Source organism: Festucalex cinctus, chromosome 3 (assembly GCF_051991245.1).
Source record: "Festucalex cinctus isolate MCC-2025b chromosome 3, RoL_Fcin_1.0, whole genome shotgun sequence".
In the NCBI taxonomy this organism is placed as follows: domain Eukaryota; kingdom Metazoa; phylum Chordata; class Actinopteri; order Syngnathiformes; family Syngnathidae; genus Festucalex; species Festucalex cinctus.
In genome coordinates, this window is record NC_135413.1 from 5,346,771 (window position 1) to 5,368,067 (window position 21,297).

General features: G+C 38.1%; 1 protein-coding gene across 8 annotated transcripts in view; it reads right to left on the minus strand.

Annotated features, from left to right (window-relative positions):
• Positions 1-308: 308 nt before the first annotated feature.
• wfdc1 (WAP four-disulfide core domain 1) overlaps positions 309-21,297 on the minus strand; it is a 36,253-nt gene continuing 15,264 nt past the window's right edge. For 3 of the 8 annotated variants that reach the window (XM_077515549.1, XM_077515544.1, XM_077515545.1), the window contains 5 exons: positions 11,595-11,790; positions 11,430-11,513; positions 4,642-4,782; positions 3,839-3,889; positions 309-2,497 (listed from right to left, as the gene is read on the minus strand). In XM_077515549.1, the coding sequence (XP_077371675.1) occupies positions 2,295-2,497; positions 3,839-3,889; positions 4,642-4,782; positions 11,430-11,513; positions 11,595-11,718 (603 nt within the window). In that variant the 5' untranslated portion in view covers positions 11,719-11,790 and the 3' untranslated portion in view covers positions 309-2,294. Of the gene's footprint in view, positions 3,744-3,829; positions 3,890-4,641; positions 4,783-11,429; positions 11,514-11,594; positions 11,791-12,217; positions 12,438-21,297 lie in introns of those variants that run through there. The other 5 variants (XM_077515546.1, XM_077515548.1, XR_013282735.1 and 2 more) reach the window with 5 other exon arrangements.

Sequence of the window (21,297 nt, forward strand, 5' to 3'; positions counted from 1 at the left end):
AGATTTTCTTCTGCCGGTGGGACATACCTGTCCAGGTGGCATCCGAACCAGATGCCCGAGCCACAAACACAATTTTTCTTCTCATAAATATTATATTTGGAACAATGGTGACATTTTACATAATAGAAGGCGCATGTGCTTAAGAAATTGGGTGGATCAAGGCAGACAATGTTGTTCATCGTTATCTCTTATATTCCCCTCCTAGATGATGATATAAAGACTGTTGACAAAACAGCAGTTCTGATTTATGTTTTATATCTGGCAATTCTGTGATCTTTACCTCCAAACAAGACACATTGCTCTTTTATTTCACCTGTTATATTTTATTCAGTAAAACAAGACAGCACCACAGAGTTAATGGTTACGGCTTTTGTTCAACACATTCATCTTATTGTGTGCATTTATATTGGAAACCAGCTTATTCTGCTGTTTAGTTATTGTAGGCAGAAACAATCCTGAGCAACATCAATGAGGCACAATCACGTTTCAGATTTTCAGGCCACGGTGATAGACAATGTTGCACTGGTTAAGAAATTTGAGTCCACACATCAAATTCCCAAAGCGTGTAACATTCGTGGAGTCATGTGTTGCTAGTACATTAAATCTGTCTGATTTTATGAAGATCTTAAGTTATAACTACCACATGAGGAAATGTTCAGTTTGCCTGTAAAACATTCCAGCTTTCAGGGGCAGGAAATTTGGCCTTCAGAACGCAAGATAATTTTTTTTTAGAACCAGGTGGTTTTCTTTTTGAGGGAAATTTCGAAATATGGATGGTCATTTGATAAAATACTCTTGATATTAAAAATGGATGAAATAAACAATCAACAAAAGTTTAATTCCTAAACTGTAGGTATGCATGGATATGGCTCAACTTCCCAAAGCTGATGTCATGTTGGCCTCATTTACTTTAAAGGGAAGTCAACCCCCCAAATTCTTTACAATATTATTTTCAATACAGCCCCGCTAGTCTAAACACGGTATTCTGATTAATTTGATGTTTGAGGAAACGAGTAAAAAAGCAAAATCCACCCGTTTTTATCCATCCCAGGGGGTGCCCATTTTGCTACTTGCTGTGTCGACTTAAAATGTTATAACAGTTGCTCAGGTAACAACCAATTAATGTTCACCTGTTTTTCAAAGCTGAGCTATGAGCAACTGTGATGTTATTTTCAGTCAACATCTCATTTTCTCGATATTTTTCAAAAAACTCGATAACAATAATTTGATGATATTCTACAAAAAGGAAGCTATTGTAAATCTACAATTGCTTCACAGAACAATTAAGATTAAGCGATTCTGAACATCCCCTCGTGTTTATTCTTTTAAATTGTTTCTTATCTCTTTTACAAAATATTGCACAATATTTTATCTGGCAATATTTAACAAGGAAAGAAAAAAATCAAATTATGTCCAAGCTGTATAGGGTGTTTTCAATTCCTTTTGTGAATATTTATGTCACTTAAATGTAATGTAATCTAATACTCCATAGTGACAGCTAGCATCCCATTTTTAGCTATGCATCGCCAACGACTACAGCTATCAGCATGTGAAAATGTTTGGAGAAGAATTGGAACAGCTCATGATCCAAAGCACACCACATCTTCTGTAAACATGGTGGTGTTAGTGTGATGGCATGGGCATGCACGGCTTTCAATGGCCCTTGGTCACTTGTGTGCAAAAGACAGAAGCAGCCTGATGAATTCTGAAGTGTATAGGGATATAATTTCTGCTCAGATTCAGCCAAATGCAACAAAGTTGGTTTGACGATGCCTCATAGTAGAGATGGACAATGATCCAAAACATACTGCAAAAGAAACCCAGGAGTTTTTTTTAAAGCAAAGAAGTGGAATAATCTTCAATTGTCGAGTTAATCACTCGATCTCTGACCAATCGAGCATGCATTTCACTTTCTCAGGGCAAAACTTAAAGGTAGAGTTCGGATTTTTTGACATGAATCTCCATTTCATCCTCACCTCCAGTGTGTGTGATCATCACTGACTTACCCCTGACAGCGTTCTATGACACAAGTTCTGGTCCGGTGTTGGACGAGAGGTAAATAGTCCGGCAAGTTGACTGGTCCCACCTAAATAAAGCGTTTTTCTTCTACAAACAATTTGTGTTCAAAAGAGTAACACATTTGCATCACATAACTCCCTCCTGAAAAAAAGTCAGACTCCATTACCGCCGGGCACTATTTTTCTGTTCGTTCGTATCACTGCGCGTCGCCCCAACTTGCCGGACTATATACCTCTCGTCCAACATCGGACCAGAACTCGTGTCACAGAATGCTGTCAGGGGTAAGATCGCACACACTGGAGGTGAGGATGAACTAGAGATTCATGTAAAAAAATCCGAACTATCGCTTCAAGGCAGAAAGACGTTTTAAGATACAACAACTGAAGAGAGTTGCAGTAAAGGCGTAGCAAAGCATCACAAAGGAGGAAACCCAGCGTTTGGTGATGTCCATGGGTTCCAGACTTCAGGCAGTCATTGCCTGCAAAGGAAGTATTGAAAAGTTCCATTTTACTTTACGTTATGTTTATGTGTCCAATTACTTTTGAGTCCCTGGAATAAGGAGCATTTGCATAAAAATTTCTAAATGCTTAATCAGATATTTCTGTTCAACCTCTTGAATTCAAGCTTAAAGTCTGTTCTCTTGTAGTTGCTCCCTTTTAAATCCAATGTGGTGGCATGCAGAGCCTAAATCATGAAAATTTTGTCACTGTCCAAATATTTTTGGGCCTAACTGTATATTGAATATCGCCCAACCCTAGTAAGGGCGCACCTTAACATAAAGAACATTTTGGGGTTGACTTCCTCTTTAAGACACGAGTATCAATTTCACTCCATCAATCATAATGCCAACTTTTTTTTTTTTTTTACATTTCTATTGGAAATAGCCCATCCACACTCTTTATTGTTCAATACAGATTATTGCTATGTTGTGAATGGTTTAAAGACTTAAACACTAGTGTTGTTCCGATACCATTTTTTGGCTCCCGATACCGATACCCAGCTTTGCAGTATCGGCCGATACCATACTGATACTTAAGGTTTTTTTTTTCCTCAACATGAAAAAGCTGTCCTGCCATTGGTTTAGAGCATTCAAGGGCCAATAGGATATCTTAGATCGGCATGCAGTGAACATGTCACATATCTGTGAATGCCGTGCATGAGCAAGACACAAGATGCTGCATCCAAAATCCTATATTAGCGTTGGAATTAATGGTATCGGCATGTTACTTGTGAGTAGTCACCGATACCGATACCACTGTTTTAATGCAGTATCGGCACCTCTGCCGATACCAGTATCGGTATCGGAACAACACTACACACATGAATAATGGAAAACATATTACTAATCTTTTTAGATATTTGGTAAGCTGATTAGATGCCCTCACTACTTCTCCTCTTCTCTAGTCAAAGATGACATATTTGTATAATGTGTAAAAGTACCATCTTTCTTTGGCTGTTCGATAATAACATGCCTGAGGTTAGGACTTGGTGAGTATTGGAGGTAGGAGCTTTTAATCTCTTCTTACTGAAGTGTGATGAAAAGCACCTTTAACACAAGTGTAAATTTTGGGGGTGGGGGGTGGGGTCTGGTGTCAGTTTAATTAGAGATCTTAAAACATCAAATGTAAAGTGTAGTCTGAAAGCCAGAGCACAAATCGCACATGTTGGTTATCCCAGGTGCTTGTGATGTTTCTCGTAGCCTACTGCATTGTTTGTACTGGTACCTGCAACCAAAAGCATCCGGTCAGGTGGACTGTTTAAGCTTCAGACTTAGTCATAATGTCAGCGTGTTCCTATTTGTTCATATTACCTCACTTACCTAAGTAGTCCTTGTAGTCCTTGAAAAATTTATGCCTTAGCCCCCGCCCATCTTAAACGGAAAAAAAAAAGATGACAAAATAAAAGTCATATCTCAGCATTTAATGAACCAAAACATACTTGTTGTATTCTCATAAAGGGGAAGTCAACGTTAAACATTTCTTGACAATAATATATGTGACCTCACTAATTTAAACATGACATTCTGATTAATATTACATTTGTAGAATATGAATTATGCAGCAAAATCCAGCTGGTTTTATCGATCTCAGGGGGCGGCCATTTTGCCACTTGCTGTTGACTGAAGACATCACAGTTGATCAGATGTCATTTTCACTCGACAGCAAATGGCAAAATGGCCGTCTTCTCATATCGATTAAAACTGCTGGATTTTGCTGCTTAATTCATATTCCACCAATGTAATACTAACCAGAATACCATAATTAGCATATTTTTGTCAAGAAAATGGTTTTGGTAGTTGACTTCCGCTTTAAGAGCATATGAAGCATGCATTTACTTATTTTGGGTTGCAAAATAAGTGGAAATAATACTAATACAATTATTATTATTATTATTATTATTATTATTATTTTATTTTTTTATTTTTTTACTGCCTTTTTAATAGCGTATAACAAAGTAGTATAGAAATGGATAAATCACTAACATTTACAGGAATAGGTCTCCATGTGCAACATATATCAGACACAATTATGAATATCATTATCAGTAATCTAAACCCCTGAATTCAAACATAGAAGAGTACTTTATCAAAGTCTTTAAGAGAGCATATTAATGAATTTGTACCAGAGTTGGCACGCTGCTTGATGCATTGTCCCCGGTTCGGGATACCAGCGGCAGGGTTTCCCGGGTTGATGATGTGGCACTCGTAGCCTGTCGGACAGTGGAGAGGCTCATCGCCGTCCTCTGTTGTACTGCACGCCTCAGCTGGCCAGTGAAATGACACAAATACACAGTCGTCATAACAACATAAGATAAATTAAACTTAAATGTTTACCACCTCTCCTAACAGATATCCATATCCTTGATATCAGACAGTAGTGTTTCTCACTAGTTCAGCCTTTGTCAGCACTAGTTGGACAATTAGCCACACTAGCAGTGCACTTTGTCATACTAGTAGCACAGAAACTCTGACTAGCCACTCATTTTCAGCAACATGTTAATTAGTCAAACGTGAATTCTTCTCACTAGTTACATGTGTCCTATGATTTCCTTGCACTAGTTAGGTTGTGAGAGCTGAAACACTCACTAGTTAACTAGTGAAAGACAAAACACAGGGGTTCCATGGTGTAATGGTATGCACTTTGGACTCTGTATCCAACTAGCGAAAGACAAAACACTGACAAGTTAACTAGTGAAAGGCTCTTAAAGTCTACATGTTGAACTAGTGACACACAAATGTTTTACTAGTTAACAACTGATGCCCCAAATATCCACTAGTTACACTAGTGAGACATTTTGACTGAACTAGTTCAACTAGTGAGGTCCAAAATGTTCACTAGTAGAACTAGTGGATGCCAACATGTTCACTCGTCAACTAGTTACACCAAAAAAATAATGAGGAGGTGGGGCAGATGTGCATCCAGGATTTCTATTGGCTCTGCAGTTAAAATACACCAATCAAGATTCAGAATTTGTCATTATCCCACCCCCTTTAATTGCATGTTGTACACTAGTTTACAAGTTGTCCTGAGGAATTGGAGCTTGTTAACAAGTGGATCCCTATTACGGTTACATGTTAACTAGTGAATACAGAAACCCATACCACACAACTACTTGCATCTATTTGGACCTTACAAGCTAACTAGTGAGGCTCAAATGTTCACTAGTTAACTAGTAAATGCAGAGATATCCACTAGTTACACAAGTTGGGATCATTATTATGGAACTTGTTAATTAGTGAAACACATGTTTTCTTACAAGTAAACTATCTGGCTAGAGAGAGTGTAACTAGTAAACTAGTGACACAGATTTTCTTATCAGTAGTTTACTAGTAGAAGGTATTTTGTCTCACGTGTCGGCCTCAAGACTGAACTTGTACAGACTTTGACTGTGCAAGTTTCACACAATTGCTCACTAGGTGGCATGTGCACACAACTCGTTAACCTGTGAAAATAATTACATTTCACTAGTTGACACGTTTGCCAGTTACAACACTTTGCAAGTTCACTAGTTGTGCGCACATGTCAACAAGTAAACTTTTTTGTTAAACTAGTATAATGTAAATGACACCTATTATACTAGAAACATCAACTAGTGCAACAAAAATCACTACGTTAGATATTTGTTATACTAGTTGTGCACAGTTGCTTACCAGTGCTACATAAGGGTCCACTAGTTAAAAGACACACCCAACATGTAGGAAAATTTCAAACGTGTTCTGGCAAATCTTTTACAAGTTCATTTCTTGGTCTGACTTGTGAAAGAAAATTACTTCCACTATTTAACTAGTTAAATAAACATCAGTGTCACTAGTTAACTAGTGACCCAGTCTGGATGTAACTAGCTTGCAAGAGTGAAATCAAGTGATTCACTAGTTAACAAGTGAGGCCAAAACGAGCCCAACTAGTGCCACAAGTGGGTATATTTGCATTTACTAGTTCACTAGATCACATTTTATACCTTACTAGTCAGCTAGTAAGGTTGGGAAGTTCCCAACTAGTGTAACTAGTGGACATTTTATGCCTTACTTGTTAACTAGTAATCAATTTTAAACCTTACAAATGAACCACTAACGTAAGAAGAAACGCAACTGGTGATGCCAGTGGACATTCGGCCCTTACACGTCAACGTGCAAAATGCAACAATAGACCATAGAAGTCGTTAATGCGACTCAAACGCCAACACGTTCACTAGTGGACTCCATGCAAATGAAGCAGCCGGGACAAGAACTTTGATTGGTCATATTCAAATTAGATGTCTTGAACCTGTAACCCTTACGGGCCTGGACCGCAATAATTCTAAAGAAAATAAACTGTATTTACAAAAAACAAACAAACAAACAAACAAACAAACAAACAAACAAACAAACATGCTGAATTCATCTCTCCCCCAGAAGTAAACTCAATAAGCATTGTGGCTGTTTTCAGTTTGTTTGTTTTATTTTGAAACAACTGGTACTTTTGCACTGCATAGATACAGTGCAGTATACAGGCATAGACAGAGAGTGACCAATGGGTGGCAGTATGCGTATGCAACCGACGGGATTGTTTTTTTTTGTTTGTTTTATTTATATATTTTATTTTCCTGAACCAGTAGGAAACCAATGGGTGTTTTCCTACCCATCTTCATGAGCATTAAAATCCGAGTAGCCGAGTGGTACTATTCGTACGATTGTAGCACTAGTGTAATAGTGCTTGTAGCATTCGTGGTGCTAGTACCACTAATAGTGCTAGTATCACTGTTTAAACAAAAACAAAAATTTGCAAGTTCTCTAGTTCAAATTTATGTTCACTTCACTTGTTAACTTGTCCCCACTAGGGGGCAGTTTGAGCTTGATACTCTTGATAGCGAGCATGTCAACATGCACCAGGAGTTTGATATCCGTGATATCAAGCTCAATGTGCCCACTCGAAGGCTAGTGGTCACACTGAGCTTACTTACTTGTTAACATGTAAGCTCAATGTGCTTACGTGTTAACAAGTAAGCTTACATTAAGCCTACATGTTCACAAGTAAGCTTACATTCGGCGTACATGTTAACAAGTAAGCGTACATTCAGCGTACATGTTAACAAGTAAGCGTACATTATGCTTACATGATAACAAGTAAGCGTACATTACGCTTACATGATAACAAGTAAGCGTACATTAAGCTTACATGTTAACAAGTAAGCTTACATCAGCTTACAAGTTAACAAGTAAGCTTACATTGAGCGTACATGTTAACAAGTGTGCATTGAGTGTACATGTTAACAAGTAATCTTACATTCAGCGTACATGTTAACAAGTAAGTTTACATTGAGCGTACATGTTAACAAGTAAGCTTACATTGAGCGTACATGTTAACAAGTAAGCGTACATTCAGTGTACATGTTAACAAGTAAGTTTACATTGAGCGTACATGTTAACAAGTAAGCTTACATTGAGCGTACATTTTAACAAGTAAGCTTACATTGAGCATACATGTTAACAAGTAAGCTTATATTGAGCTTACAAGTTAACAAGTAAGTTTACATTGAGCGTACATGTTAACAAGTAAGCTTACATTGAGCGTACATGTTAACAAGTAAGCTTACATTGAGCATACATGTTAACAAGTAAGCTTATATTGAGCTTACAAGTTAACAAGTAACTTAAAAATGGACACTTTAGTGGTGTCAGAAGAGACTCGAACTAGTGATGTAGCAGTCATTTTTGGGCTTACTTGTTAACATGTACACTGAATATACGCTTACTTGTTAACATGTACACTCAATGTAAGCTTACTTGTTAACATGTACTCTCAATGTAAACTTACTTGTTAACATGTACACTGAATGTACGCTTACTTGTTAACATGTACGCTCAATGTAAACTTACTTGTTAACATGTACGCTCAATGTAAGATTACTTGTTAACATGTACGCTCAATGCACACTTGTTAACATGTACGCTCAATGTAAGCTTACTTGTTAATTTGTAAGCTCAATGTAAGCTTACTTGTTAACTTGTAAGCTCAATGTAAGCATACTTGTTAACTTGTAAGGTCAATGTAATGTGTCCACTAGCCTACTAGTGGGCACGTTGAGCTTGATATCACGGATATCAAGCTTGGTGTGCATGTTGACATCCTTATGTGCACGTTGACATGCTTGATATCCTTGATATCAAGCTCAAACTGCCCTCTAGTGGACACTTTAAGGAATAAATATACAAAGTGCTTACCAAGCACTTTGAACATTTACTTGTACAGACGTGTTCTTACACCGCCTACATTACCCAGGATGCACCAGACAAGATCTACGTAACCGGACAGCCAATCAGCCAATCATACACCACCAGCAGTTTGAACAGTTTTAACAACTGAAAATTCAAATCCAAAAGAAGGGAGAATTTAGGTATACTGTTGCACTGGATTCCTTTTTATTTAGTATAGCATATAGTGGAAAGTGACTGCACTGTATTGATTTTGAATAGATACAAGGGGCAGTAAACGGCTGTGGAAGCTCAAAATCAGGCTTTACAGGGTTAAATTTTTCCTGGGTTGAGCTCTGATCAGAGAGCCAATAGGAGTTACCCACTTATGGCACTGTCCGGCCCCCTGATTAGCATTTAGCGTAACTAGTGCCACTAGTGAGCAATTTGGTTTTCACTTGTTCTACAAGTGAACATTTGGGCATCGTAGCTAACTAGCAAATTTAAAAGACCGTAAAACTAGTTGACTTGTGAGCATGTTGGCATCCACTGGTTCTACTAGTGAACATTTTGGACCTCACTAGTTGAACTAGTTCAGTCAAAATGTCTCACTAGTGTAACTAGTGGAAATTTTGGGCATCACTAGTTAACTAGTAAAAACGTTTGAGTGTCACTAGTTCAACATGTAGACTTTAAGAGGCGTTCACTCGTTAACATGTCAGTGTTTTGTCATCCACTAGTTAACAAGTAGGTATTTCAGCTCTCACTAGTTAGCTAGTGCAGGAAATCAGAGGTAACTAGTTAACATGTTAGAATAATTCACGGTCAACTAGTAAACACGTTAGAGCTTTTGTGCCTGACTAGTTAACTAGTAAGCTTTTGATCATGACTTGTTTGGTCCAGTGGGCAACTAGTGCATAAAAAAGAAGACTAGCTGCGAGTTTGGCACTACATGCATGCTTGTATGTGTCATTAGTTAGACTTGTGTCAGCACTAGTTGGATAAAAGTGGCACAAGTTGCAGAAAATGAGTGACATGTCAGTGTTTTTGTACAAGTAGTACAACAATGCGCATGACAAGTATGGCTGAATGTCCAACTAGTTCTGACGAAGACTGCACTAGTTGAGAAACACCACTGTCTGATATCAAGGATATGGAATAAATGCTCAAAGGGCTTGCCAAACCCGACAGAAGCCTGAAGTGATTCAATTCAAGTAACCTCCCAATTTTGTTTTTAATTTGAACGAATCATTCACGAAAGATGAGACATGATTACACAACTTGTGTGACCCACTTTAACTATAACATCTGTACGATTACGTCATCAGATGAAGAGATGGAAAGGTGCTTCCTTTCGAACATGGGAAAGGGCAGTACTATTTCACATGAATTCGACTCCACTTTTCCTAACTGACATCATTGCATGACAATGATTATTATTATTACTGATAAAAGTCTGGCTTGCAGACTTCACCTGTAAAACTATTTGTGCAATGATAACATGCAAGAAGTATTAGATTCTATTCTAGGACCCATGTAAAGCATGACAACAGGAATGATTATGACTCTTGTTAACATAAAAGTGGGAAGAAAAGGTTAAACTACTAGAAATAGGGCTACATCTTTTAGTCATTGATACATTTCATAATAATTCATAAACTTGAGTTAGAAAAAAAATACGTACTGTAGTTAAAAAAAAAAGAAAAAAAAAAGAGGGTGATATTGATTTGTGTTGAGGTCATTTTTCTGCCACTAGATGGAATAATTGTATTTGTAAGCCGGTGACAGCTCAGTACATTTTCCTTTTCATATTAACAGATACTTCAACATGAAGTAACGTGAAATTCTGCATATTTTTAAAATTGTAAAATACAGCTTGACCCCAGTCTCCACAAATATATGCATCATTATGTAATTTATGACTGCGAAATTTGACGTGGACATGTCTGTTGCACTGCGACTGGAATTCCTGGAATTTCTGCCTGTTTCCATTTTTCAGCAATTAACATTAGAATATAGAAAAGTTTCATCATTATTCACAAATCTGTTTAGAATTGTGGGGAAACAGCTGGTTTTCAACATGGCCTGGGTTGATCTCTTATACTCTGCTGCCACCCGATGGCCGTTTTTGTAATTATTACCATTGCTTCACCCATTATCTGCAGTTGAGAGGCTGCATCAAAGCCTTCTGTATGCTCTAGAGTAAAAATCATAAAAACCGTATAAATACGCCTTTGGGACATTTAAACATTGAAAATAGAACACATTTATAAGCTTTTGGGAGCAAATGAGTTAATGACAACAATTCCATAGCTTGCTTTTTCCTCATTTTTCTCTCACCCTAAATTATATCCCCCACGTGTTTTGGTATTTCACAATATTTTTTGTTTTCAGCTGTTTTTTCTGTCGTGATTTACTTTTCTATTGAAATATTATTTAAGTACAGCTGTTTCATACTCTTTGAAATAGTTTGAGAATTGCGAATAACACCTCTGCCTCAGGTAAAACAAACAAACAAACAAACCCAACAAACTGGCATATTATGCCTCTGTATTTTATTGTTGGTCATGATGGTGGTACCTGGAGAGCTATGTATTTTTTGGGTGGTACTTGACAGCAGCTGTTAAATGTTTAATATTTGGTGGAGCTCTACCCTTGTTAGTTCATGGTTTTAAAAGACGTGGAGAAGCCCCATGCTGACAATGCAATGCTTCCGATAATGGGTCATTAGTGTACTCACCCTGCAGCACCTCCTCAGGACCATCTAGCAGCCAGCCGTTACCCCCCAACCACCGAGGCTTGGGCTGCACTAGCCAGTCAAGAACTACTCGTGATGACACAGATGACACATAATTACAAACATTTCTAAACAAGTCAATGTGTTGAACTTGTTGGTTCCACAGACCTGGTGGCGGCTGAACAGACTCCAGGCATGCATAAATGCAGCCGTTGTAGCAGCAGCGTTTGTGGCGCTCGCACTCTGAGTCTGAGCGGCAGCCTGGCACCTCGCAGGCCCTTTCTGGGAGCATTTGAGGGGGTGGTGGGCAGCGGTCATTCTTCTGGTGCTGTGTGGACTGCGGGTGGTTGGGATACTCGTAGTCCTGGGAGATCAGTAAAGAAGTTGCTAGGAAAATGCCCTCTTTTTCTTTGTAAAGTTGACCACTAGAGAGCAGCAAAGTGTGTTAGATGTGTTCCAGGGTTTGGCTTTAGTACAAACTGCAAGCAACTTTCTAAATGTCTTGACCTGGATTGGGAAGGTAGTTTACAGTTGGAACACACACGCACACACATTTCCATGGTGAATGTAAGAATGAACAGAAAGTAGGCCACAAGACCCGGGGGCAAGCAACTTCTCACGTCACGTCGGTGGCTTTGACAAACATAAATTTTCAAGGTCTGAGTGTACACTTGCATGCAGCCAGGAATGCACACGCTGCTGCTGACATCTGCTCTTGTGTGCTAACGTGATGGAATGTGCATCACAGACAGTTGTCGCTATGGTTTGATGTTATGAAAACTTGGACTCACTCTATTGTTTGAGGCTAGCATTCCTTTCCGGTGTTAGCGCATAGTTCCTAAAAATCAATTTTCTCATCTTTGCTTTGGAATAACCTCATTGACCTCATATTGTTTTACACAGCTGACTGCCCAATTCCATCTGAAAACAGCCACAAGATAACAAAAGAGGCAGCTTACAGGACATTTTCAGGTATTATTGAGCCACGTCCACCAAGTTGTACCGTTTGATCCAGATTGCTTAATAAAAAAAATAAATAAATAAATAAAAAAGAAGCAAGCCTTGATCTGGCATGTGTGTCAACTAATTCATGTGTGATGGGGTGGTTATAGCTGGAGCAGTTAGCGTTAGCGACTCTCAAACATTTTCCACCAAGTGTACCACTTCAAAATAATACTTGGCACGCCAAGTACCACTAAAATAAACCTAAATTAAAAGGGAAGTTAACCCAAAAACATCAATACTAAGTTCTATGCAGCCAGTAAACGGCATTCTGATCAATATCGTGTTTGTGGAATAAAAGTTAAGCAGAAAAATCCACTTGTCTTTATCCATGTCTGGGGGCGGTCATTTTGCCTCTTGCTGTTGACTGAAAATGACATCATAGTTGCACAGGTAGGGACCAATCATGGCTCACCTGTTTTCTGAAGATGTCATTTTCAGTTGACAGCAAGTGGCAAAATGGCCGGCGCCCCCAGATATGGATATACATTGGTTGATTTTTCTGCTTAACTCATATACCACAAATGCAATGTTAATCAGAATAACGTCTTTAGATCAGTGGGGGCACATGCAACATATAATTGCAAAGAAAGTTTTTAAGTTGACTTCCCCTTAAAATACACTAGTGTAGTAGTAGGCAAGTGTTCATAAAAATGAGGCCTACATTTTATTTCTAAAATGTTTATTAAACATTATTGCAAGCCATTGTCCACAGTTTCACAATTAAGGATGCACTTGAGATTTTTTTTAAATCATTGAATTGAACCAAGCATTAATATTAAATAAAAAATTGTGCCTAGATAAATTCTTGAAAACAAACCGTTTTAAAATACACTTTAAAAAGTAAAATACAACTGAACTGTATTTAAGAAGTGTAATGTACTAAAGTAAAGCTACTGTAACGTAATGAAGTCTGAAGTGAATCAGCGCGCACCACTAGAGGGAGCCCGTGTACCAGTAGTGGTACTAGTGCCACACTAGAATCACTGATGTAAATAATGGGGCATCATCCATCCATGATCTGAACCTCTTATCACAACCTCACAAGGCTCACAGCGATGCTGGAGCCTATCCCAACCGCCTACAGGCAGTTGGCGGCTTACACCCTGAACTGGTTGCCAGCCAATCACAGGGTGCACAAGGATGAACAACCATTTACACTCACAATCACACCTACGGACAATTTAGAGTGTTCAATTTACCTACCATGCATGTTTTTAGAATGTGGAAAACGGCCGCAGTACCCAGAGAAAACTCACAAAACTCACACAGGCACGGGGAGAACATGCAGTCTCTCAACAGGAAGGCCGGAGCCCGGAATCAAACCAGCAAGTTCTAAACTGTAAGGCGGACGTACAGATCAGTTGTCCACCGTGCCACCTTGGGGCATCATTGCAGTGTCAAAAAGTGAATTCAACAGCGGACAGGATCAGGATTGAAGTGAATTGAGGAACTTCACAAATACCAAAGTAGTCCTTTGTCACCATCTTGTGGTAATTATACATAATTGCAGTCCAGTATAACCAGAGGGGACATAACTTACTTTTAGCTGTTTGTGTCAGGGTTCGTTCCCCATCCCCCACAAATGCCCGCGATTCATTGTACCTGCTTTTTTCACTGGAAAAGTATCAAATGGTGAGTTTAGCTGAGACAAACTGATTGAAGTGTGCAGTGGTAAAATTCTATTATTCCTCACTTACAACACAGATTTCATGGTCACTTTGCTATACTTGTGTGTGTGGTTTATGTGGCAGTAGAACAAATACCGCTACATTCTCTATTTTGTTAAAAAAACAAAAACAAACTAATCTTAAGTCTTAGTCATTCAGTTTGCATCTGTTAGCTTTCTCAGTTTCTTCAGACCCTTTTTCTGTGTAACCCATCTCAAATCAGGTAATTAGCACACAATGCTTCAGACTGTGCTGTGTATTTGGCAGCGTTGACAAACATGCTCACAGTCCAACTCAGAAAATGAAAGCCAAAGATGTTTGGCATCGAACACGCAGAGTGTGTGTTTCGACACCCAAGAGTTCATTCTGGCAGCGTTTAGCTAAGCAACCTGGTGGTTATTTGGGTGTTTGATTCACACTACGTGTAGTTGGACAGAACAATTTATTAGTTTGCTGTAGAAAATTATTATTGTGTTGTTTGACAATTTAGTCTTTCTTGCGTATTGTTAGTTGTCTTTTGATTATGGCGCAACTATACCAACAATTCAAATAATTTAGTTTTCAGATTGCAATGTATACATATGTATACATTCATTTTTATGATTATTTATTCAGCTAAATTTTGGTAGTTCATTCACAATGACTAACTGAAGTACAGTTACACTCATGCACAAGAGGCAGAAGCGGACTGGGACTGGGTAATGGCATAATTAGCCATTATCTTATATCCCATCTCCTCTCAATTGCTCCTGCAAAAATCTCAAACAAAATCTCAAACGTTTCCTTCCTGTTTGGCATGATGTGTGGGTTCAATACATAGCAGACTCCATTCATTCATTTTTCACTTTACAAACAGAACCATGCTCCTCATCCTCAATATTTTGGCCAAATTATTCTCTCATTCATCAGACTTTGATGCACAGTGTGGGTCCAGTTTCCACTTAGTAGCAGTGCGAATGTGAGATTGACTGGCTGGTGATCAGTCTAGAGAGTACAGTTGTTTGCCGTTGCTTGAAATCATCTGGAACAGGCTCAAGCTCATGTCACCCTGAATAGATGGATATTCTCAGTGATTTGCTCAAAGCACTCAAATGAAAAGGATGTTCAATAGGATTTCGATGATCACTTCAGAATAGTGCAATGTTTTGCTCTTAGCCAGTCTTGGGTGCGTTTAGCTGTTTTTTGGGTCATTGTCTTGTTGCATCAGCTGCGACTAAAACCAAGCTTTCTGAAACTGGACAGCACATTTCTTTCTAGAGTACCTTCTTGAGATTTCATTGAATCCTGCACAGATTCAAAACTGTTGTGTGATGAGAGGTTTGGATCCCAAAGGCGCAGACACAAATAAGATTTTATCTATTTATTCACATTGAGAGGCACAGAAACTCAGAGACACTGTACACAGGAACAGGTGGACAGTAATCCGGCAAACACACACAATTCTCAGACCCTTAAATAGACAATCAATCAATCTCATTGGTTGTGACTAGACACGTGAGTACCAGTACTGATATGAAATTCTCTGATTGGCTGTTAACTCAGTAATTACAGATAGTTCCTGACATCAACAAACATCATATAGCATAAAGGATTCCTGACAGCACATAGTCCAGACATCATATAGACTAAACTAGTTGAAACTGGATGCAGTTACATCAATATGCAAAACAGACACGTAACAGGTCATGAACTCTGGCCCGCATCATGAACTCTACTCAAATTTAACCCAGGAGCGACCCCAGACATGAGACAAGACCCGAATATTACTCGAGTTATGACAAAAACAACCTCTGCCAGATGTAGCAAAGTAGGCCCAGAACATAACAGAGCACCCTCAATATTTCATACTAGAGACAGTGTTCTATAGAACTGATGTGTTTTACTAAAAAGTTCCAGTTTTGTTTCGTCTGTCCATAGAACATCATCTGGAAGCTTTGTGGCTTGTCAACATATAGTTGAGCATTTGTTTTTTCTTGGTTTATTTTCAACAGTGGTGTCCTCCTTGGTCGTCTCCCATGTTAGCTCAAACAACACTAGATAGGGCGATCATGTGACAATGCTTTACTTTGACCTTGGAGTTCACCTTTAATTTCTTCGGAGGTTGTTCTGGGCTATTTTGTTACCATTCGTTTTATCTTTCTCTTCAGTTTGTCATAATTTTTCCTCCTGTGGTCACATTACATCACAGGGAGTTTGGCTACTTTCCCTTCTATCTTAGATTCCTGATTACTGTAGTCATAGGAGATCAAGCTACTTGGAGATGGTTTGAAATATTTTCCTCTTAATGTATATGTCTATAAATTTATTTTTAATATTCTGAAACCTAACTCTCCTTCGCTTCGCTTTAACACCCGTTATACTAATTATAGGACACACCTTGTTTGTGTCCTTAATAATTATTTTCCATCTTTTCTAGGGGCAACATCATTTTTGTTCAAGTCTGCTTCATGAGTTTGTTTTTAAAATAATTCCATTGAACTATTATTATTATTATAATTGGGCGCTCCAAATTGCCCCAAGGTGTACTTGTGTGTGTGGATGGTTATTTGTCTCTGTGTGCCCTGCAATTGGCTGGCAACCAGTTCAGGGTGTACCCCGCCTGCTGCCCATAGCCAGCTGGGAGAGGCTCCAGCACCCCCCGCGACCCTTGTGAGGAGTAAGCGGTTCAGAAAATGGATGGATGGATATTATTATTATTATTATTATTATTATTATTATTATTATTATTATTATTAATATTGTTGTTGTTGTTGTTGTTATCATTACTTTTATACTTCTTATCTTTCTTTGAGATGGGAAGTGGTAACTTGTAACTAAAGACAATGGTAAAATCAATGCTATTCAATTTCTTTTTTTTTCTTTTGTAAGCAGTATGAAAATTGCCTATGTATGAGTGTGCAATTGTGAATAAGGATGTAACGATATCCAATCCAAACATCACAATACGATAATTATCACGATATGGTGGTGGGGTTGGCGATATTTAAATAAGATCACAATATTGTAAAAAAAAAAAAAAAAAAAAAAAAATAGCTCATACTTAAAAGCACAATACTGTGCTTTTGTATATAACATCAATGCATATAAACCACCTACATTCTCTAATAACAATATTGAGGCGCTTGGTAATGCAAGCACACATTGATTGCTTCACAAGCAAAATAGATCCCCCTTTATCTGACAATTAGCATAGATTTTAAATATAGAAGGCTAAAACATCCCTACGAAAATTAAATTGCTCTAATAAGCTAGCCACTAGACGGTGCTAGAACTGCACAAATGGAAATCAACCGGACTTTTTTAACAGATGTGTTCCTCTTTGGCTATGGAGAATCTCAACTACAGCTCGGTCTGATATGTTTTGGGTCCAGACTACATATACAATATAAAAAACGTGTGTTCCCAGAATAAGTCAGGACCCAAGGAAGCTTGTAGCATTCCTGTGATTACAAGAAGTAGAAAGTTGGCAAAAGAAATGAGAAGAAATAAGTCAGAAGCTACAAACCTAGTCAGTATAGCTTGTGAACCTCTGACTAAACCAGCGTCTCCGATTGCCACTGTGAGACTAGCGCTACTAAATACAAGATCACTAGTTAACAAATCATTGTTGATTCATGACATTATTATGACATATGATCTTGACTTATTTCTCCTCAGTGAAACATGGCTAACAGAAGGTTCCTGCAACACGGTTCTCAATGAGGCAACACCAACAAATTTTAGTTTCATGAACAAATGTCGTAATGGCAAAAAAGGTGGTGGACTTGCTGCCATTTTTAAATCTCTATTTCAGTGTAAAGAAATTTCATTGGGAAGCTTTAATTCATTTGAATATCTTAGTCTTTTGGTAAAAGGTGAACCAAACATCGTCATTGTCATAATTTACAGACCTCCAAAACAAAAAGGCAGATTCATGGAGGAATTTGAAGAAATGCTGTCAGTAATTTGTACCGACTATGATTATCTGGTCTTAACTGGAGACTTTAACATTCATGTTGACAACAACTTGGATAAAAACACCAAAGAATTTTGTAATATACTTGATACTTTTGGTCTCTCACAACATGTAAAAGGTCCAACACACAATCAAGGTCACATTCTTGATCTCGTCATCTCTAAAGGTGTTGACATTTTATCTGTTGAGGTGAAAGATCTGGCTATTTCAGATCATTCCTGTGTGTTTTTTGAATTACAAACAATCCCAGAAGTTCAAACAACTACTGTCTCGATTAAAAAAAGGTACATAAATGAGAATACAAGCAACATGTTTATGGAATTAATGGCTGCATCACCAACTGTAAATGCAGAGACCGTTGATGAACTTCTGGATGAATTCACCTCAAAAATCTCAAATGTTTTGGATGCTGTTGCTCCTATTAAAACTAAGACCATTTCATCCCGAACTAAAACACCTTGGAGGTGTACTACCAACATAATGACTTTGAAATCTAAATGCAGAAAAGCAGAGCGAAAGTGGAGAAAAACTAAACTCCAAGTTCATTTTGACCTGTACAGACAATGTCTTTGTCATTTTAACCAAGAGTTAGTAATAGCTAGACAACAACACTTTTCTGAAATTATTAGTAGGAACCTTAACAATACACGCACTCTATTTGGCGTGGTTGACAAACTTACAAATCCCCCAAATCAAACAGCGCCAGAACTCCTCTCAACAGATAAATGCAATGAATTTGCCTGCTACTTTAGTGAAAAAGTACAAGCCATCAGGTCAAACATTGTTACAAACCAGCAAAATAACAAAACGATGCTGCACTTAAAATCACCTAGGAATAATTTAATTACCATGACAGAATTTGACTCAGTGGATCAAAATACTGTAGTAGACTTGGTTCAGCAATTGAAACCTTCCATGAGCTGTCTTGACTCAATACCATCTGGCTTTTTCAAAACCATTGTGAAATCTGTTCAGATCGATTTACAACAAATAATTAATTGCTCACTTCAATCAGGTGAACTTCCTAAATGTCTGAAAGTAGCCGCCGTCAAGCCCATTCTAAAAAAGAGAACACTGGATGTCTCCCTGCCAGCAAATTATAGACCAATCGCAAACCTTCCCTTCGTAACTAAAATAGTTGAAAAAGTGGTTTTTAATCAACTCAGCAATTTTTTGAGCTTAAACGGACTTTTGGATAAATTCCAGTCAGGTTTCCGACCTCATCACAGTACAGAAACAGCTCTGATTAAAGTACTGAATGATATAAGATTGAGCACTGATGCAGTGCTCGTCTTGTTGGACCTCAGTGCAGCATTTGACACGATTGATCATAATATACTGTTAGACAGGCTGGAAACTTGGGTGGGATTTAATGGAACAGTCCTTAAATGGTTCAGGTCCTATTTGGAGGAAAGGAGTTACTTTGTGACCATTGGAAATTTTGAATCTGATCGAAAGGCCATGACATGTGGGGTCCCTCAAGGGTCAGTCCTTGGACCCCTGTTGTTCAGTCTGTATATGTTACCTTTGGGTCAAATGCTTCAGAACACCGATGTTGACTATCATAGTTATGCAGATGACACACAACTGTATTTATCTATGTCCCCAAATGACAGCAGTTCTATTAGCGCATTGTGTCATTCTCTAGAGCAAGTTAACAACTGGATGAACCAAAATTTCCTTCAGCTGAACGAAAACAAAACGGAGCTCATTGTTTTCGGCAATAAAGAAAAGAGGATTGCTGTTAAAAAACAGCTTGAGTCACTGTCTTTAGAAACTAAAGACCAAGTTCGAAATCTTGGGGTATTAATAGACTCAGATCTGACCTTCAGTAATCATATTAAATTTATCACTAAAACAGCCTTTTACCAGCTGAAAAACATATCCAGACTGAAGGACTGCATGCTTCAAGCAGACCAAGAGAAGCTTATCCATGCTTTTATCTCCAGCAGACTAGATTATTGTAACGGTCTTCTGACTGGACTCTCTCAAAAGAACATGAGACAATTGCAGCTCATTCAGAACGCTGCAGCTCGAGTTCTGACCAAAACAAAAAGATCAGAACATATTACTCCAGTACTTAAGGATTTACACTGGCTCCCTGTCAGCTGTAGAATCGATTTTAAAGTTCTGCTACTCGTCTATAAATCACTAAATGGTTTGGGTCCTGAATATATCCAAGAAATGCTGATTGAGTACAAACCCAGCAGGGCTCTGAGATCTACAGACTCGGGCCAACTAGTGGAACCCAGAGTTCGAAGCAAACATGGTGAAGCTGCATTTAGCTATTATGCTGCACACAGATGGAATAGGCTGCCAACAGAAGTGAAGTCAGCCCCGAGTGTAAATGCTTTCAAATCCAGGTTAAAAACTTTGCTTTTTTCTTATACCTTTGATTAGGGACTTTTAAACAGCTTTAATTAAGTGTTTTTTTAATTATTATTTTTATTTTTATTTTTATTTTTATTTTTATCATTATCATTTTAAACTTCCTTATGTTAAATTTTTTAAAGTTTGTTGAATAATGTTTTAAGATTGTTAGTTTGTAACCTATTTTCATTTATTTTTCTTCCTCTGAATGTTAACTACTGTTTCTTGATGCTTATGTGTTGTCTTTCCTCGTGTAAAGCACATTGAGTTGCCTTGTGTATGAAATGTGCTATACAAATAAACTTGCCTTGCCTTGCCTTTTAAATATTGTGAACATGACAATGCCGATATTGTGGCAGTTTTAATATCACGATATCACAATATTGCCCTTTTCGTTACATCCCTAATTGTGACTATTAATTAAAAAAAAAATCTAGCCTAGGGTGTCACATTAGATAGGGCTTGCTTTGCAGTTTGCACAGACACATACACACACACGCACACACAGTCAGTACTATAAAAGAGGGGACTTCTCATTGACATAATGCCTTTTCCTAAACAACACACATGAGGTTTGTTTGAATGCTATAGGTTCGAAAGGCCAAGGTCCCAGTCGTGCCCGCCCTTTGTGTCGACAAGAAAGAACATGTCTTCCAAGTGCAGTAGCCCACAGCAGGCAACTTTGCTCTGGGGTTGTCTGGACTCATTTCCCTTTTCTGCACCTACAATTAATTTGATGAACTGTAAACACAAGAGTTTTCCTGACAGTCCTTTAGTTGTAGTAGAATCTCATACTGTATAAATGCAGTCAGTGAGCAAAGCTCACTTGTATTTTTCATGCATTCACAGAAATTGCCAACTCTTTTAATAGAAT